This window comes from Cuculus canorus, chromosome W (genome assembly GCF_017976375.1).
Source record: "Cuculus canorus isolate bCucCan1 chromosome W, bCucCan1.pri, whole genome shotgun sequence".
Lineage (NCBI taxonomy): Eukaryota > Metazoa > Chordata > Aves > Cuculiformes > Cuculidae > Cuculus > Cuculus canorus.
In genome coordinates this window covers 142,143-159,472 of record NC_071440.1, presented here as the reverse complement: position 1 = coordinate 159,472, position 17,330 = coordinate 142,143, and the positions used below count along the sequence as shown (strand labels likewise).

Genomic DNA, 17,330 nt, shown 5'->3' with positions numbered 1-17,330 from the left:
ACAGAATTCCTCCCTCATTAGAATAATCTGTCATATCCCTGTGTTTGCTTTCGTTACAGGGCATTTTAGGGGAAAGGGAGGAATGGATGAGGAGATGCACAAAGATCAACTGCTACATTTGGCTGCTATGCAAAGGAGTCTCCAAACCAACTTACATGCCATGCCTCAGAATATGTCGTTCCCATTCAGAGCCCTCTGTAAATGATCGGCCACAGAACTTACATGGAAAGCGCTTCTCTGGAGTTCCACTGTCAGGATACATCATGGACTCTGGGAAAGAACAAAATTATCTGCACATTCATGGACATCAGGGCAAGAAAGGACCTTTATGATTATACTCCGATCTTCCCTACTGCCCTTCAGGGAAGAAAAAATATCCCGAAGAAGCAAAAGATTTTCCTTTTAAAAAGTAGGTATTTCTGAAATTGTCTTCCCTATCCTAAAAATGCAAGATGTGAAAATTCTATAAGCACCACTGTTGGTAAAAGCCCATGATATTTTTTTAATATCTTAAAAATATCTTAGGAACATCAGACAGGCAGGAGACTTACAGAAGATGGGCCCTGGTTAATGATTACCTTTTGTAATTTTTGTGGTATGAGAACATGTCCTTTTAGTTAAAGTTTGTTCCACTGTATGGTTCTGTTTTCTCTAGATAAGAGAGACTAGGCTTTTGGAAATAATAATGTAATTTATTAGCATGACTTCTGAATGGGAAACTGGGGTCTTAATTAAATTAAGAAGTTCCACGCCAGCAGTTTAGAGATACTGCCAATAACTGGGAGGAGATTGGGAGGAGTTGACCAGTAGGTGAACTTAGCAGGCACTTTTTGGAGTGAAGACCACTAGGTACCCCTAAAGACCCCCCTTTGGAACATGCACAGAAGGTGCAAGGAATGACGTGGCAGTTATTATAATTACATGTAAATACCATAGAGTGTCCTGAGTTGGAAGGGACCCACAAGGATCACCAACTCCTGTCTCTTCACAGGACAACCCCAATGTTCACACTGTGGGGCTGAGGGCATTGTCCAAATGCATCTGGAATATTGTTACTGCTTCCCTGGGGAGCTGTTCCAGTGCTCCACCACCCTCTGGGTGAAGAACCTTTTCCTAATGTCCAACCTAAACCTCCCCTGGCATATCTTCCTGCCATCCCCACGGGTCCTATCATTGGTCACCAGAAAGAAGAGATCAGCACCTGGTCCTCCTCCTTCTCTTGTGAGGAAGCAGTAAACTGCGATGAGGTCTCCCCTCAGTCTCCTCTTCTCGAGGCTGAACAGACCAAGTGACTTCAGCTGCTCCTCACATGGCCTCCCCTTTAAGCCCTTCACCAATTCCATATCCTCCTCTGGACACTCTCCAGTAGCTTTAGATCCTTTTTATACTGCAGCACCCAAAACTGCATTCGCGGTGGGCCCTCACCAGTGCGGAGCAGAGCAGGACAATCCCCTCCCTCACCCAGCTATCAATGCTGTGCTAGATGCACCCCAGGACACAGTTGCCAACTTGGCTGCCAGGGCACACTGTTGGCTCATGTTCAACTTGCTGTCGACTAAAACCCCCAGATCCCTTTCCACAGGGCTGCTCTCCAGCTTCTTGCTGTAGCATATCGAGAGTTGTATTGAGACTGTAGTATATCGAGAGTTGCTGTGTCTCAGGTGCAAAATCCGGCATGTGCCCTTGTTAAACTTCATGCGGATGATGATTGCTCAGCTTTCCAATTTGTCCAGATCCCTCTGCATGGCCTCTTTGCCCTCAAGAGTGTCAACAGCAAATATGTGATTACATGCATGATGAATAATGTATGGCTTTGTGTAACTTTGTGTACAAATGAAGGCGACGAGCCCCTTGAGGTGTGCTTGATTTGAGAGAAACCTTTAGACACCCAGGATTTGTGCAAACCTGAATAAAACAATATCTCTCTCAGTGATATAGTTATTGGCTTATTGCACACTGTGTAACAGATCCACATTTTGGACACCACCACTAAAGTCAATTAACTACAATATGGAAATGAGGAAGGAATGGGACTTTCAAACTAATGCAGTACTTTCCACTTAGACACCTACATTAACAGCTAAGATTTTGTATTAATACCTAAAAATGAACTGAGGTTCTCTGAATTTACTAGGATTTCAAGAAGCTACGGAGCCACCTTGTAGCCTTTCAGTACTTAAAGGGGGCTTCTAAGAAAGATGGAAAAAAAAATTTAGCAGGGCCTGTAGTAATAGGACAAGGGGTAATGGTTTTAAACTAAAAGAGAAGAAGTTTAGGCTAGATATTAGGAAGATATTTTTTTCGCTGAGGGTGGTGAAGCACTGGAACAGGTTGCCCAGAGAGATGGTAAATGCCCCATCCCTGGAAACATTCAGTGTCAGGTTGGATGGGACTCTGAGCAACCTGATCTAGTTGAAGATGTCCCTGCTCACTGCAGGGGGGTTGGACTAGATGACCTTCATGAGCCCTTCCAATCCAAATCATTCTATGAAAAGTCACAATGTACATCACAGCTGAAAAATCCTATCTTCATCTTGTCTGTTCTGTCTATTTGCTGAGATGTTTTATTGCTCATTGTATTTGAACAAGTGAAGAAAATGTGGGGGTTTACATCAAAGCCAACACTGAAAGTTTAGTGTGGAAAATAGCTTGAAAGCAAAACCAAAAGAGAACATTGAAGTCAATATGTAATTTTGAAATCAGTGGTGCAAATCTTAGGAAAAAGAGAATTGGTATACTTGGCATCTGACAGTCATAAGAAATTGTCATCCCCTCAACATGAAGTCTCATGAACAAGAGAATACCACTGAAAGGATAGCATCTTAACTATACAGGTGTTTCCTAATAAGTTATATAATACTTTTAGGGCCTCATTTGCAGAAGTGTCAAGCACCTAGTTTTATATCCTGAGGGAACAGCATTCCTGAAAGCAAATCCCCATGTGAAAAGAGACAGCTTTAACAAAAGATGAAATATTTTCTAATAAATTAAGATCACCACATAAATCTTTAAAAATAATTGCATGGATCATCTCACTTCATTCTTATTGCTGGAAATGAGACAGCATATACTCAGAGCATTAATTTCTTAGCATGAATTATCTTAAGAATCTAAAGAATGTCTTTCTGACTCCTCCCAAATTTCATAATGAAAGAAAAGGCATTTTTGCTTCATTGCAGTTCTTATGCCCGCTCACTTGGTTTCTTCACTCTCAAATTTACTCCATTAGATATCAGCCTATAAACTCAGAACCACCCATGTACTCGATTTTCTGCTCCATATGTTAAATTTTGTAACGGTATTTTTATAGAACATAGAATTAAAGAATCATGAAGTTTGGAAAAGACCTCTAAGATCACCAAGTCCAACCATTAGCCCAACATCACCATGACTACTAAACCACGTCCCCAAGTGCCACACCTACACGCTTTTAGAACACCTCCAGAGATGGTGACTCTACAGTCTGTTCCAATGCTTGACAACCTTTTTGGTGATGAAATTTCTCCTAATATCCAATTTAAACCTCTGCTGGCACAACTTGAGGCCATTTCCTCTCACCATATTGCTTGTTACTTGGGAGAAGAGACCAACGCCCACCTCGCTACAACCTCCTTTCAGGTAGCTGTAGAGAGCAACGAGGTCTCACTTCAGCCTCTTCTTCTCCAGGCTAAACAATTCCAGTTGCCTCAGCCACTTCTCATAAGACTTGTGTTCCAGCCCCTTCACCAGCTTCGTTGTCCTCCTCTGGACACACTCCAGGATCTCAATATCTTTCTTGTACTGAAGGGCCCCAAACTGAACACAGTATTTGAGGTGTGGCCTCACCAACACCAAGTACAGGGGCATGATTTACTTCCCTACTCTTGCTGACCACATCATTTTTGATCCAAGCCAGGATACTGTTGGCCACCTGGGCACACTGCTGGTTCATGTTCAGCCGACTGTCAAACAGCATCCCCAGGTCCTTTTCCGCCAGGCAGCTTTCCAGCCACTCTTCACAAAGCCTGTAGTGCTACATGGGATTGTTGTGACTGAACTTTAGGACCCGGCACTTGGTCTTGTTGAATTGCACACAATTGTCTTCGGCCTATCGATCCAGCCTGTCCAGTTCCCTCTGCAAAGCTTTCCTTCCCTCAAGCAGAGCAACACTCCCACCCAACTTGGTGTCTGCAAATTGACTGAGAGTGTACTTGATCCTCTCGTCCAGATCATTGATGAAGATATTAAATAGAACCGACCCAAACACTGAGTCTGGGGAACATCATTTGTGACCAACCACCAACTGGATTTAGCTCTGTTCACCACAGCTCTCTGGGCGTGGCCATCCAGACAGATTTTTACTCAGTGAAGAGTATACCTCTCTAAGCCATGAGCTGCCAGCTTCTCTAGGAGAACGCTGTGGGAGACAGTGTCAAAGGCTTTACTGAAGTTTAGGTAGATAACATCCACAGCCATTCCCTCATCCATTAGGCTGGTCACCTTTTCATAGAAGGTGATCAGGTTGGTCAAGCAGGACCTGCCCTTCATGAACTCATCCTGGTTGGGTCTGATCCCTTGGTTGATCTTCACTTGCCTGGTGATCTACCTTCTGGCCCTTCTTGTAGACGGACATCACAGTGGCAAGCCTCCAGTCATCTGGGACCTCCCCTGTTAACCAGGACTGATGATAAATCATGCAGAGTAGCTTGGCAAGCTCCTCTGCCAGCTCCCTCAGTACTCTTGGTCGAATCCCATCCAATCCTATAGACTTGTGACTGTTATGGGGGTTTTATCCTGCTCCCATCCCTGCCTTCCAACTCAGGGGGTTGAATACCCTTGGGGATAACTGGTCTGACTACTAAAGACTGAGGGGAAGAAGGCATTAAGCACCTTAACCTTTTTCTCATCCTCAGCAGCAATGTTCTACTCTGTATTCAGTAAAGGATGGAGATTCTCCTTGGGTCTCTTTTTGTTGTTGATGCATTTGTAAAAGCATTTTTTTTGTTGTTGTCTCTTACAACAGTGGCCAAATTGAGACTGAGCTGGGCTTTTGTCTTTCTAATTTTGTTTCAAATTTTTGTGATGTTTCCCACTGTAATGGCTCTTTACACTTAAAAAAAAATCCCTTCAATCTAGAAGAATAAAAGCTTATTTCATATTTATTAGCATCAGTTCTTTACAAGAGCAAGAGCAAAGCAAGGTCCCCTTCTGATATGAGCAACAGAAAGTCAATGCCCTGGGCTCCATTTACATCTGGATCTGACACCTATTGTTAATACCATAGACACGGTCCAAATTTATAAATACCACTTCTGGCTTGAGCTAAAGCAGAACCAATTCTCTAACTTTTCAGCTAAGCCTCTTCTAAGTAACTTCAGTTTCTTAAAGTTAACAACACCTTTTTCAGACTGTAGTTGCCCCTAGAAGTGATTAGCCTGATGTTTATCACCAAGGTAATGGGGCATTGGTATGTAGAAAGGCCATTGCTAATGCCTATTTCTATGGTGAAAAAGGGTCACACCTGTAGGGAGGAGCAGACAAGACTGGTAACCCCAAACTGGCCAACAAAGTATTCCATGCTAGACACGTCATACTTAGTATAAAACTGAGGGATCACAAGGGTCAAGCTCTCTTCTTCGATAGCACATATCCAGTGAGGATCTCGTCCATCTGTCTGCCCCGATCCCAGTCCGTGCATTCCTGAATCCAGTTCGAGTCCAGCTCCTGCCTGCCTCCGAGTCCAGCCTGGGATGTTCCCCACACATGCCCTGCAGTGTCAGTGGTGAAGTATAGCTGGGGAAGTCTGATTTGGTTTTGCAATGTTGGAATGTGATTTGGAGGTAAGGAATGGAACTACCCTGGCTTCAGAGTTGCCCACCAAAGTGATGGCAAAAGAGGAGAGATGCAGGATGTAATGCTTTGTAAGCACTAGGCAGACAGTGGGCAGACAACAGTCCCCAAAATAAGCTTGGCCACTGAATTATATCCCTCACTGGTATTATGTGGAGCAGCAAAGCTGAACACAGATTACCAAAACAGAATAATCTGACAATCCACTAAAATACCCCACTTATGTCTTTTTCTAAGCCCTCATAGATGTTATCTGCACAGCAAAAGATGTTATCAGTATTTCCCATAACATTTTGTTTTGAGCGTGATTTGGTTTTCTTAAACAGAAATCTTGTCATAAGCATTAGAAACACAAACTTCGTCCAGGAAGTGTCTTGATGAACCCTCCATTTTGCCCATACTGACAAGCTGCCACCACTTTTATGTGTGAAAGCCGACAAGGGGGGCTGGGAATGTTCGTTAGAGCTTGGCGATGTTCGCCTTGAAGACCTTGGAAGTTGATAATGAAGGAGCCAGCTAGCAGAAGTTTACTGATAAGTAGGCATTGGAATGCAGAAAGCTGGCTGCATTTGGTTTAGGAGTTTGAAAACAGCCAGAGGAGACTGAGTCTGTGCAAAGTTCAAAAAGAAATATATTCATCTCGAGGAAGACTTCCTACTTCATCCCTAAGACCCCGGCCCACGACCACCAGGAGGCACTACGCAGGCGCAAGACTGGAGCAAACTTTCCAGATCTAATTATAATACGAAGCGGGGATAGGGTATGAATATGTAGTAGGCGCTTATACCTATGCATGTCTTTACACTATAAGTAGGTGTTTGTTAAGCTATACGGTGTCCAAGCTAGGAGGAGAACCCCCTTGCACCCCTGCGCTGGAAATAAACATACCTGCTTTATAACTCATTTTGGGTTATAGGGTTTGATTCCGCAAAACAACTTAAGGAATCTGTCATAGAGTCAACAGTTGATCTTGATGGAACTGACAGAGCCTATTGCACTATCCAGCATAAAAGAAGAAGCAACTGTACTCACCTTTCTCTTCAGTCTTGTGGCTTAACTCTTTTTCTTCCTTATCGCTGCTGGAGCTCTCTGTTTTATCCTTCATTTGTTCCAGTTGATCCAAGTTAACATGTCCAACCAGCTCAAAATTACGACTCACCTTAAAAGAAACGGTTTTGTCAACAATAAATGCCATCATCAACTATCAATAAAAAGCAACACATCAACAAAGCTATAGGCTGAAATGGAAAATGTATCAGGCACCTGGTCAAATTAACACTCATTATGATGTTTTGGCTGGGACAGAGTTAATTTTCTTCATAGTAGCTTGTATGGGATTGTGTTTTGGATTTGTGACCAAAACAGTCTTGATAATACAGGGATGTTTCAGCTCTCGCTAAGCAGTGCTTACACAATGTCAAGGCCTTTTCTGCTCCTCACACTGACCCACCAGTGAGCAGTCTGAGGGTGAACCAGAAGTTGAGAGAGGACACAGCTGGGACAGCTTTTTCACCATATTTTCTCACTATGCTGGTTTTGGCTGGGAGAGAATCAATTTTCTCCATAGTAGCTTGTATGGAGCTATATTTTGTATTTGTGACCAAAACAGTGTTGATAACACAGGGACTTTAATTAATGCTGAGCAGTGTTTACACAGCATCAAGGCCTTTTCTGCTCCTCACCCTACTGCATCAGCAAGTAGACCGGGGGTGCACAAGGAGTTGGGAGGGGACACAGCTGGGACAACTGCCCCCAACTGACCAAAGGATCTTCCAGACCATGTGACATCATGCTCAGCAATTAAAAGCTGAGGGAAGAAGACAAAAGGGAAGGGGATCTTCAGAGTGACGTCCTTTGTCTTCCCAAGTCACTGTTACACATGATGGAACCCTGCTTTCCTGGAGATGGCTAAACATCTGCCTACCAATGGGAAGTAGTGAATGAATTCCTTATTTTGCTTTGCTTGCATGGGCAGCTTTTGCTTTCCCTGTTAAACTGTCTTTAGCTCAACCCACGAGTTTCCTTACTTTTACCCTTCTGATTCTTTCCCTATCCTACTATGGGGACTGAGCAAGTAGCTGTATGGTGCTTCATTGTCAGCTGGGGTTAAATGAAGACACTCATTTCCCTTCAAACACAATTACATTCACTGTTAATGATTCTGATTTCCTTTTTTGTACTAAATTTATCCATATTTGCTTCTCAAAATGATCCTATTATTTGAGAAGCTTCCCTAATTTTGAGGTATTGAAAGTAAAAAATCCAAGCAATGCTAAGCACTCTATTGTATCTCTCCTTTCACGGGAGTGTAAAACTGATAGGATCAAACCACTATTGCACACTGTCACTGCAGAAAAACCTTTTGTGAATGCGTTATTCAGCCTCGTGTGTGAAAAACTGGGACCTGAGTGATCACTTTGACAGACAGCTCAATTCATTGAGTGTTCTTATGGACATTTGGGGGTAGGAGGCATGGAATGGGGGAACAGCTGCCCTAGCGTGGGTTCTCCATGGTTTGGAGTCCCTTTGAGAATATCTATCCGCTCCACCACAAAGCACCTTTTACTCTGTTGTTTCCCTCCTGCTCTCAATTTCCTTGTTCTCTACATTTCCACCTACTCTTTCCATCATTTTCTACCCTTTAAAAAATGTTTTCACAGAGGCATCACCAGCTTCACTCACAGGCTCATCATTGGCCAGCGGTGGGTCCATTACTGAGCTGATTTGAACTCTCTGTTGAGCAGAGGGCAGCCCCTGAACTCCCTTCCACAGAGGCCACCCCTGCAGCCCCCCCATCCTTCTTGCTACAAAAACCTTGCCAGGTTCACTCAATGCAAGCATACAGCTTAAGACAGTACATATTGTGAGAAGAGATCAGGAGCTGCCCTGTGCAAGACAGAGCTGATTCTAGCCAACTATGTGATGGATGCATAGCTGGCTAAATCTGAGACAATCAGCTAAGCCAGCAGTGCCTCTATGATAACATATTTAGGAAAGGGTAAAACACTGCATAGCAGTGTGAGGAGCGAGGAACAACCCTGCAGACACCAAGGCCAGAGAAGGAGGGGGAGGAGGTGCTCCAGGCACCAGAGCAGAGATTCCCCTGCAGCCCATGGAGAGAGCCACACCAGAGCAGGTGGATATTCCCTGAAGGAACTGCAGCCCACAGAGAGCCCATGCAAAAGCAGATTCTCCTGATAGGAAGTGCAACCTGTGGCGAGGACCCATGCTGGAGCAGTTTGTGAAGGACTGTGTTCCCTGTGGGAGGGACCCTACCCTAGCGATGAGGAAATGTGTGAGGAAGAGGTAGCAGCAGCAGAAGAACTGTTATGAAATGACTGCAACCCCCATTCCTCATATCCCCTGCACCACTCAGGGTGGAAGTATGTAGAGGAGTTGGGAAGGAAGCAGTGAAGTTGAGTTTGTGAAAAATACGCTGGGAAGGGAAGGTGTTTAAGTATTTTGGTCTTTGTTTCTCATCACCAAACTCTATTTTAATTGTCATAAATTAACTTAAGTTTGCCCAAGTCAAGTCTGTTTTGTCCCTGACAGTAATTGGTGAGTGATCTCCCTGTCTTTATCTTGACCCATGAGCTTTTTCACCATATTTTCTCACTATGCTGGTTTTGGCTGGGAGAGAATCAATTTTCTCCATAGTAGCTTGTATGGAGCTATATTTTGTATTTGTGACCAAAACAGTGTTGATAACACAGGGACTTTAATTAATGCTGAGCAGTGTTTACACAGCATCAAGGCCTTTTCTGCTCCTCACCCTACTGCATCAGCAAGTAGACCGGGGGTGCACAAGGAGTTGGGAGGGGACACAGCTGGGACAACTGCCCCCAACTGACCAAAGGGATATTCCAGACCATGTAACATCATGTTCAACAATTAAAAGCTGGGGGAAGAAGAAGAAAGAGGGTTCGTTAGGAGGTATGGAGATTGTCTTCCCAAGTAATCACTATGCATGATGTAGCCCTGCTTTCCTGGAGATGGTTGAACACCTGCCTGCTGATGGGAAGTGGTGAATGAGTTCCTTATTTTGCTTTGCTTGTGCTCTTGGATTTTGCATTGCCTATTCAATTATATTTATCTCAACCTATGAGTTTCCTCACTTTTACTTTTCCTCATATCACTGGAGGGGGAGTAAGCAAGCTGAGGTTAACCCACAACACTCCTCCTGTCCTGTTTGAGGAGGAGGAGTGAGGGAGTGACTGAGTGGGCCTCTCCCTGCCAGTCAAGATCAACCTACCACACAGTGGCATGTCATCAAAAAGCAAGCTACCCTAAACACGACAGTGTGTTACTATCATGTCTGTAGAACTGACAGCTGTGTTGAGGTACTCTGACTTAACAAGTCACCTATTACATTTAAGGAAAGAAGCCCGCATGCATGGCAGTTACTGTGACTCAGCTCATGCAGAAAAACTCTTTAAGGTGCAGTAAGGCTATTATGCACCTGAGCCCAAAGAGTGGGCACAAATTAGCCAGATAACTTAGAAATTATTAAAGATAAGGGGGAAATAACTCTTACTACAGGTTTTTATTGGAGAGAAGGGAGACCCAAGAAGAGGAAAAATCTTCCCAGCATGATGCACTCACTCAGAGGGGCGGGGAGTAGTGCTTCTTGGATCTCCTAGGATCCTTGCTGTGGTCACTGGGAGATGTGCAACATCTGTAGACAGATTCTTAAGTAGCGATAAGGACCAATAAAGGAAGACAAGCAAAATTTCTCTGGGCAACCTGTGCCAGTGCCTCACCACCTTCACAATAAAAAACTTCTTCCTATTATCTAATCTAAATCTCCCCTCTTTCAGCTTAAAACCATTATCTCATACTATCACTGTACTCCCTATTAAACAGTCCCTTCCCAGCTTTCCTGTAGGCCCCCTTTAAGTACTGGAAGATTGCTAGAAGTTCTCCCTGGAGTCTTCTCTAGGCTAAACAAGCCCAACTCTCTCAGCCTGTCCTTGTATGGGAGGTGCTCCAGCCCTCCAATCATCTCCATGGCCTCCTCTGGACTCTCTTCAACAGCTCCATGTCCTTCCTGTGCTGAAGACTCCAGAACTGAACACAGTACTCTAGGTGAGGTCTCACAAGAACAGAGTAGAGGGGCAGAATCCCCTCCCATTCCTTGCTGGTCACACTTCTTTTGATGCAGCCCAGGGTATGGTTGGCTTTCTGGGCTGCAAGTACACATTGTTGGCTCATGTTGAGCCAACCATCTACCAGCACCCCAAGTCCTTCTCTTCAGGACGGCTCTCAATCCATTCTTCGCACAGCCTGTATTTGTGCTTGAGATTGCCCTGACCCAAGTGCAGGAACTTCCACTTGGCCTTGTTGATCTTCTTGAGGTTCGCACAAGCCCACCTCTCCAGTCTGTCCAGGTCCCTCTGGTTGGCATCCCTTTCCTCCAGCATGTCGACTGCACCACACAGTTTGGTGTCATCTGCAAACTTGCTGAGGGTGCCCTCAATTCCACTGTCCAAGTCTGCGACAAAGATAAACAACACCGGTCCCAATACCAACCGCTGCGGAACGCCACTTGTCACTAGTGTGCACTTGGACATTGAGCCACTGATCACAACTCTTTGAGTGTGACCATCCTGCCAATTCCTTATCCACAGAGTGGTCCATCTGTCAAATCCATATCTCTTCAAGTTAGAGACAAGAATGTTGTGCAGAACAGTGATGAATGCTTTGCATAAGTCCAGGTAAATGATGTCAGTTACTCTTCACTTACCTGCCAGTGCTGTGGCCCCACTGTAGAAGGCCACCAAATTAATCAGGCACAATTTGCCCTTAGTGAAGCCATGTTGGCTGTCACCAGTCACCTCTCTGTTTTCCATGTGCCTCAGCAGACTTTCCAGGAAGATCTGCTCCATGATCTTGCAGGGCACGGAGTGAAACTGATCAGTCTGTAGTTCCCTGAATTTTCCTTTTTTAAAAATGGGGCTTATGCTTCTCCTTTTCCAGTCAGTGGAAACTTCACCAGACTGCCACGACTCCTCAAAGATGATGGAATAGTGGCTTAGCAATTTTCATCCGCCAATTACCTCAGGACCCACAGATTCATCTCATCACGTCCCATGGTTCTGTGCACATTCAAGTTCCTTAGATGATCTCACACCTGATCCTCTCCTACAGTGAGTGGCTCTTCATTCTCCCAGTCCCTGCCTTTGTCTTCTGAACATTGGACGATGTGGCTTGAGCCCTTGCCTATGAAGACTGAGGCAAAAAAGTCATTGAGTACCTCGTTCTTCTCCATATCCTGGGCAACCAGGTCTCTCGTTTCCTTCTGGAGAGGGCCCACATTCTCCCTAGTCTTCCTTTAGTGTCTGAGTCACACAGCCTTAATGTTGTTTCATAAATTAAAAAAAAAAAATCTTATAATATATACAAATGCTTTTTCTGAAAAGATACAGAACTTGAGACAAATTTAAGTCCAGCACAGAAGCATTCTCCAAATTTTTTTTTTAAAAAAAAATAGGTTGATTATTCAGAGTGGACATGCAAATAAACTAGATACAGCATTTGCAAGAAGTAGATTATTACAATTTAAATCCCTTTGGATGTTACCTTGTGCTCATCTCGAAGATGAGTGTCCAGCTCCTCTGCATGTTTGGTCTCATAGTAGCAGAGTTGACATTTATAAGGTTTAAGTTCATTGTGCTTCTCTATGTGTTGCTGCAAACTCTCATCACTGGAGCAGGTAAAGGTACACTTATCACAGCGGAAAACAACTCCCTGCAAGTATTTTGACAGTTTGGAACGGCAAACTTCAATGGGAACAACCCGCTCTTCTGTGTGGAGAGGGGAATGTTTATTAAGTTTTAAGAAATAAAAATCATCAGGCAATCAAGCAACAGCTTGCAATAGATCACCCACACAAGAAAAAGGATCTGTTATTTGTGTATGCAATCCGTCTACCAAGCTAAAACTGGACCAATAAAGAAATACAAGAAAATTCCCTTTCTTATACAGGCAGGGTTAATCCTACATGAATTGTGTCCAGTCAGGGTCCAGTGGGAAAAGGGACAGGGGTGCACATGCTCAAAGAGATAACAGGAGTTAAAACTGTGATTTTTGAATGCATAACAAGAATATTTTAAAAGATATTTACAGCTCTGTGCAATTAAATTCACTGAAATAAGGTAACAAGTTTTCAAAAGTGAAAAAAGTTCCAACAAAGAGTTTTTAAAAGAGAAATACTATTTAAAGCATTTGAAAATTATATTTTTCTCAAGAATGTGACACATTTTAAAAAACACTAAACCATGGGATGGTATAAAAGGTTTTATCCAACATTTTGGAGCAATCCACCATCCTAATCCATACCATTAAAACCCATCACCTCTCTGACAATCACCCTCACGCTTACCTACCAAATCACAGGCAACACAACACAGACTGACTTCCCAGCTTGAATTTGGACTTGCATATCACCATGAACCTACTTGGCAATCACTGGCTCTGGTTCAGACCTGTGGTTTAACTTCCCGTCTTGATCTTTGATCTGTATCTTCACTGCAAATTTACCTGATGATCTGGACTCTTGGTAGAACCTGGCCATCATCTCTGGGTCTGCCCTGCTTGCCTTGCTCAGGTACTATGGGGCTGGGTCCTGGCCAGCAAGTCTGGTGTCTGGTCCTTGCTGCTCCATGACAGTAATGACTTAAATGGTAAATGTGCATGTATTCATGTCAGTGAGCCTTATGCAAACAATTAACTTAAAAATTGTAGTTATTTGAATTTAAAACATCATATTTAGCAAGGTGATGCTCTAATAATCTCTGACCAGTTTAATAGCTGTCTTTCATCACCCCCACCCCCATATTTGGCTAATAATTTAAACTTATTGTATCTGAGCAACTGGCAAAAAAGCAACAAATGGTGAGTCCTATCAGGAAATTGTGAAACTTATCTTTGGCTTCTGTATACAAATTTCAATAAAGTTCAGCAGTGTCCACAAAGGTTACCATGCATGCACTGTAAATAGTTGGCATGCTATGGAACAGTTTAACAAAAGCATTAAAGGGACTCAGTCGGAAAGAATCGGTGGCAGGGACAGTAAGTTTGGCAGCTGGGCACTAGATAGAGGCCAAAAAGCAGTTGCCTGAGCTGGGGAAGCCCAGGAAACCCAGGAGGGAGCAAAGAGTGAGTGGCTCCTGATTCCCAGAAGCAGCAGCTGCCAGGCAGCAACCACGGAAGATTTAAACAGCCCCTAAGGAGCACCAGTGACCAGAGCACTGCGAACAGAGTGGATAAACAGGTACATGGTGAGGCAGAAAAGTGGGGCAGGGCAATTTGCATGGACAGTTTGCATGGGCAGTTTGTGCAGACAAGGCGAGTGGGGAGGGCGCTGGAGCTTGGCCAGAATGACCAGAGAACCATGATGGCCACTCGGCAGAAAATGAAGACCTCTCAAAGCTCTGCACTGGCCATGACTGATGCAGCCTCCCAGACAGAGCCCCAGTGCATGCACGCTTTCACCCAGATGCTGGGCTGCATGGCACACCCTCCTCTTACAGCGATGGGGAATTCTCCTGTGGGAGGAACCCCTCCGCTTGGTGACAGAGCTCAGGGAGAAGGTGAGCAGGCCAAGGACCATCAGGGAGTGTGGGAGGGAGATTGACCACTGGAGCAACACCCTATGCTCCCTGTCTCAGACTCAACAGGCAGGCGTGCCTCGTGTGACAGACGACGCCCCATCCTCTCTCCATCCAGCTGAACAGAGAAATGTAGGAGATGGAGGGGAATGGCAGCAGGTTCCTGCCCGGCACACAGCCATGTCTTCCCTGTGACAACCTCAGCCTCCCAGGTTCCCTTGCACAATAGATATGAAGCTCTGCAAGTGGAACTCAACCTTAATGTGGATGATGGGTCTCACAGCCTCAAACCATTCCCTAGGTTAAGACACCCTAAGCCCTCCATCAAAACAGCCTCTGTAACGAAGAAAAGACGGGTCATTGTCATAGGGGATTCCCTTCTGAAGGGAACGGAAGACACAATCTGCAGACGGGACTCATTTCATAGGGAAGTCTGCTGCCTACCTGGGGCCTCAGTTAGAGACATGCAAAGAAAGCTTCCAACTCTGGTCAGGCCCATGGATTATCATCCACTGTTGAGTTTCCAAATAGGTAGCAATGAAATTCATACAAGAAATCTGAGGGCACTTAAAAGGTTCTTCAGGGCCTAAAGACTTATGGTGAAGGGCTTGGAGGCACAGGTAGTGTTCTCATCTGTCATTCCAACTACAGGAAATGACAGCGTGAGGACTAGGAAGAGCCAAGAAATAAATACCTGGCTCCAAACTTGGTGTGAGTAACAAAACTTTTGATTTCTTTGATCATGGGTTGGCTTACACAGCACCAGGCTTCCTGTCCAAGGATGGGGTACATTTGTCCCCAAGGGGCAAAAGGATAATTACCAAAAAGCTAGCAGGGCTCATTAACAGAGCATTAAACTAGATGTAAAAGGGGAGGGGGACAAAACTGGGCATGACAGAAAAAAGCCTGGGAACAGCACTCCAGTGTCTGGGGAACGGTGTGCCAGCAAGTCACTTTGGTCTGCCACCTCAGAGGAAGTGGGGGATAGTACTTCAAATGGCAGCACAGATGTAAAGATTACTGATAGGTTAGAAAATTCAGTGGTAGTCACTTAGGAACTGAGACTTTTCCCCTTAGGAGTGTAGCAGGATCAACAGCCCAACTGAAGTGCACCTACACCAATGCACACAGCATGGGCAACAAACAAGAGGAACCAGAAGTCATTCTAAGGCAAGAAGACTATGATAAAATTGCCATCACAGAAATGTGGTGGGATGACTCACATAATTGAAGTGCTGCTATGAGTGGCTATAAACTCTTCAGGCGAGATTGGCGAGGAAGGAGAGGCAATGGGGTAGCCCTCTATGTTAGAGAGTGGTTTGATAGCCTGGAGCTCAGTGATGGTAGGGTTGAGTGTCTATGGGTAAAAATCAGCAGAGCACCTAACAAGACAAATATTGTGGTGGGAGTCTGCTACAGACCACCCAGCCAGGAAGAAGAGGCTGATCAGATATTCTTCAACCAAGTGGGAGAAGTCTCACGAACGCTATCCCTTGTCCTTGTGGGAGACTTCAACTTACCAGATGTCTGCTGGAAGTATAGTACAGCAGAGAGGGAACAGTCTAGACAGGTATGGTTGGAGCTGATGATCTCAAAGGTCTTTTCCAACTCAGGGATTCTATGACATCTGCCCCACCTTCCCCAGCATCATCTCTGAAGAAGTTTAATCACTGCTTTAGACAAAAATACTTGGGCTATTTGTAATACAGGTCTGAGATTAAATAGTGAAGCAATTAATATGCAAATTATTTATAGTATATAAAGTCAAAGCAGGCATATGTTTTGCTCACAACATGAGGTAAAAAAATGTGTTAACACCCTAAAGCCCTTATATATGAAAGTTTACTATTCCAGAGAAACAGATGACAATTCTATTAAATGGAAGGATGGAACAATAATTTATACCAAAAAAGAAAAATAAAATAGTTACTAAAAAGCAAAGGCCTTGAGGATTATAAACAAGGAGCCTGATGAGTAAAAGCAGACAGGCAGGGGTTGGGAATGCTCACTGGAACTTGTGCTGTTCATTAGCAAAGGCCTTGAAAACTGATAAGGGGGGGAGCCTATATGCTACTTCTGCTGATAAAAGAAGAGCTGGAATGCAGCATCAGCAGTCTCAAGCTGGAAAACAACCAGAAGGGGACTGTGCCTGCGCACAGCTCGAGGGAAAAAAAAAATTCATCCTGAGGAAGACTGCTGACTTCATCCCTAAGACCCCAGCCCTAGACCATCAGGAGGTGCTGCGCAGCCGCAAGACTGAAGAGAACCTTCCAGAACTAATTATAATACGAAGGGGGGCAAATTTATGAATATGTAGTAGGCGCTTATAACTATGCATGTCTTTACACTATAAGTAGCTGTCTGTTAAGTTATGCGGTGTGCAAGCTAGAAGGAGAACTCTCTTGCACCACAGTGCTGGCAATAAACATACCTGCTTTATAACTCAATTTTGGGTTCTAGGGTTTGATTCCGCAAAACAATTTGGCGACCCAGATGGGACACCCTCTCTGCCCGACTGCAGGACCAGTTGGGAGTGGGACATTCTAAGGCGCGCCCTGGACTGCTTCTCCGGAGAATCTCCCATCCCTACCCGATCGCTGCGGAGGGAGAGACGGCCCATCAGCGGGCGGACCAGGGCCGAATGGAAGGCTGAAGAGGGTGAAATTTTAAAATAACTAGCACAGAAGAAAAAAAAAAAAAAAAAGAGAAAAACGGGAAAAGCGGCTGAGAGTGCCCCTCCCTTTCCCCCCTTCCTGGAATGCGATTTAGGCTTATCTGTTCAAGCAGTTTCATTGTTGTGTGTGAGTTAACCCTCTCCCTCCCGGAATGTGAGTTAAGCCTCTCCCAGAATGTGAGTTAAGTGTTTTGTGTGTGAGAAAGAATAAATTGAAA

The 17,330-nt window shown here is 44.5% G+C and overlaps 1 protein-coding gene across 1 annotated transcript in view; it reads right to left on the bottom strand.

Moving 5' to 3' along the window:
* Positions 1 to 17,330, bottom strand: part of LOC128850274 (zinc finger protein 462-like) — a 79,051-nt gene that overhangs the window by 1,173 nt on the left and 60,548 nt on the right. The window contains exons 8-10 of the mRNA XM_054053291.1: positions 12,409 to 12,632; positions 6,862 to 6,988; positions 156 to 270 (exon numbers count right to left, since the gene is read on the bottom strand). Coding sequence (XP_053909266.1) covers positions 156 to 270; positions 6,862 to 6,988; positions 12,409 to 12,632 — 466 coding nt within the window. The remainder of the gene's footprint in view (positions 1 to 155; positions 271 to 6,861; positions 6,989 to 12,408; positions 12,633 to 17,330) is intronic.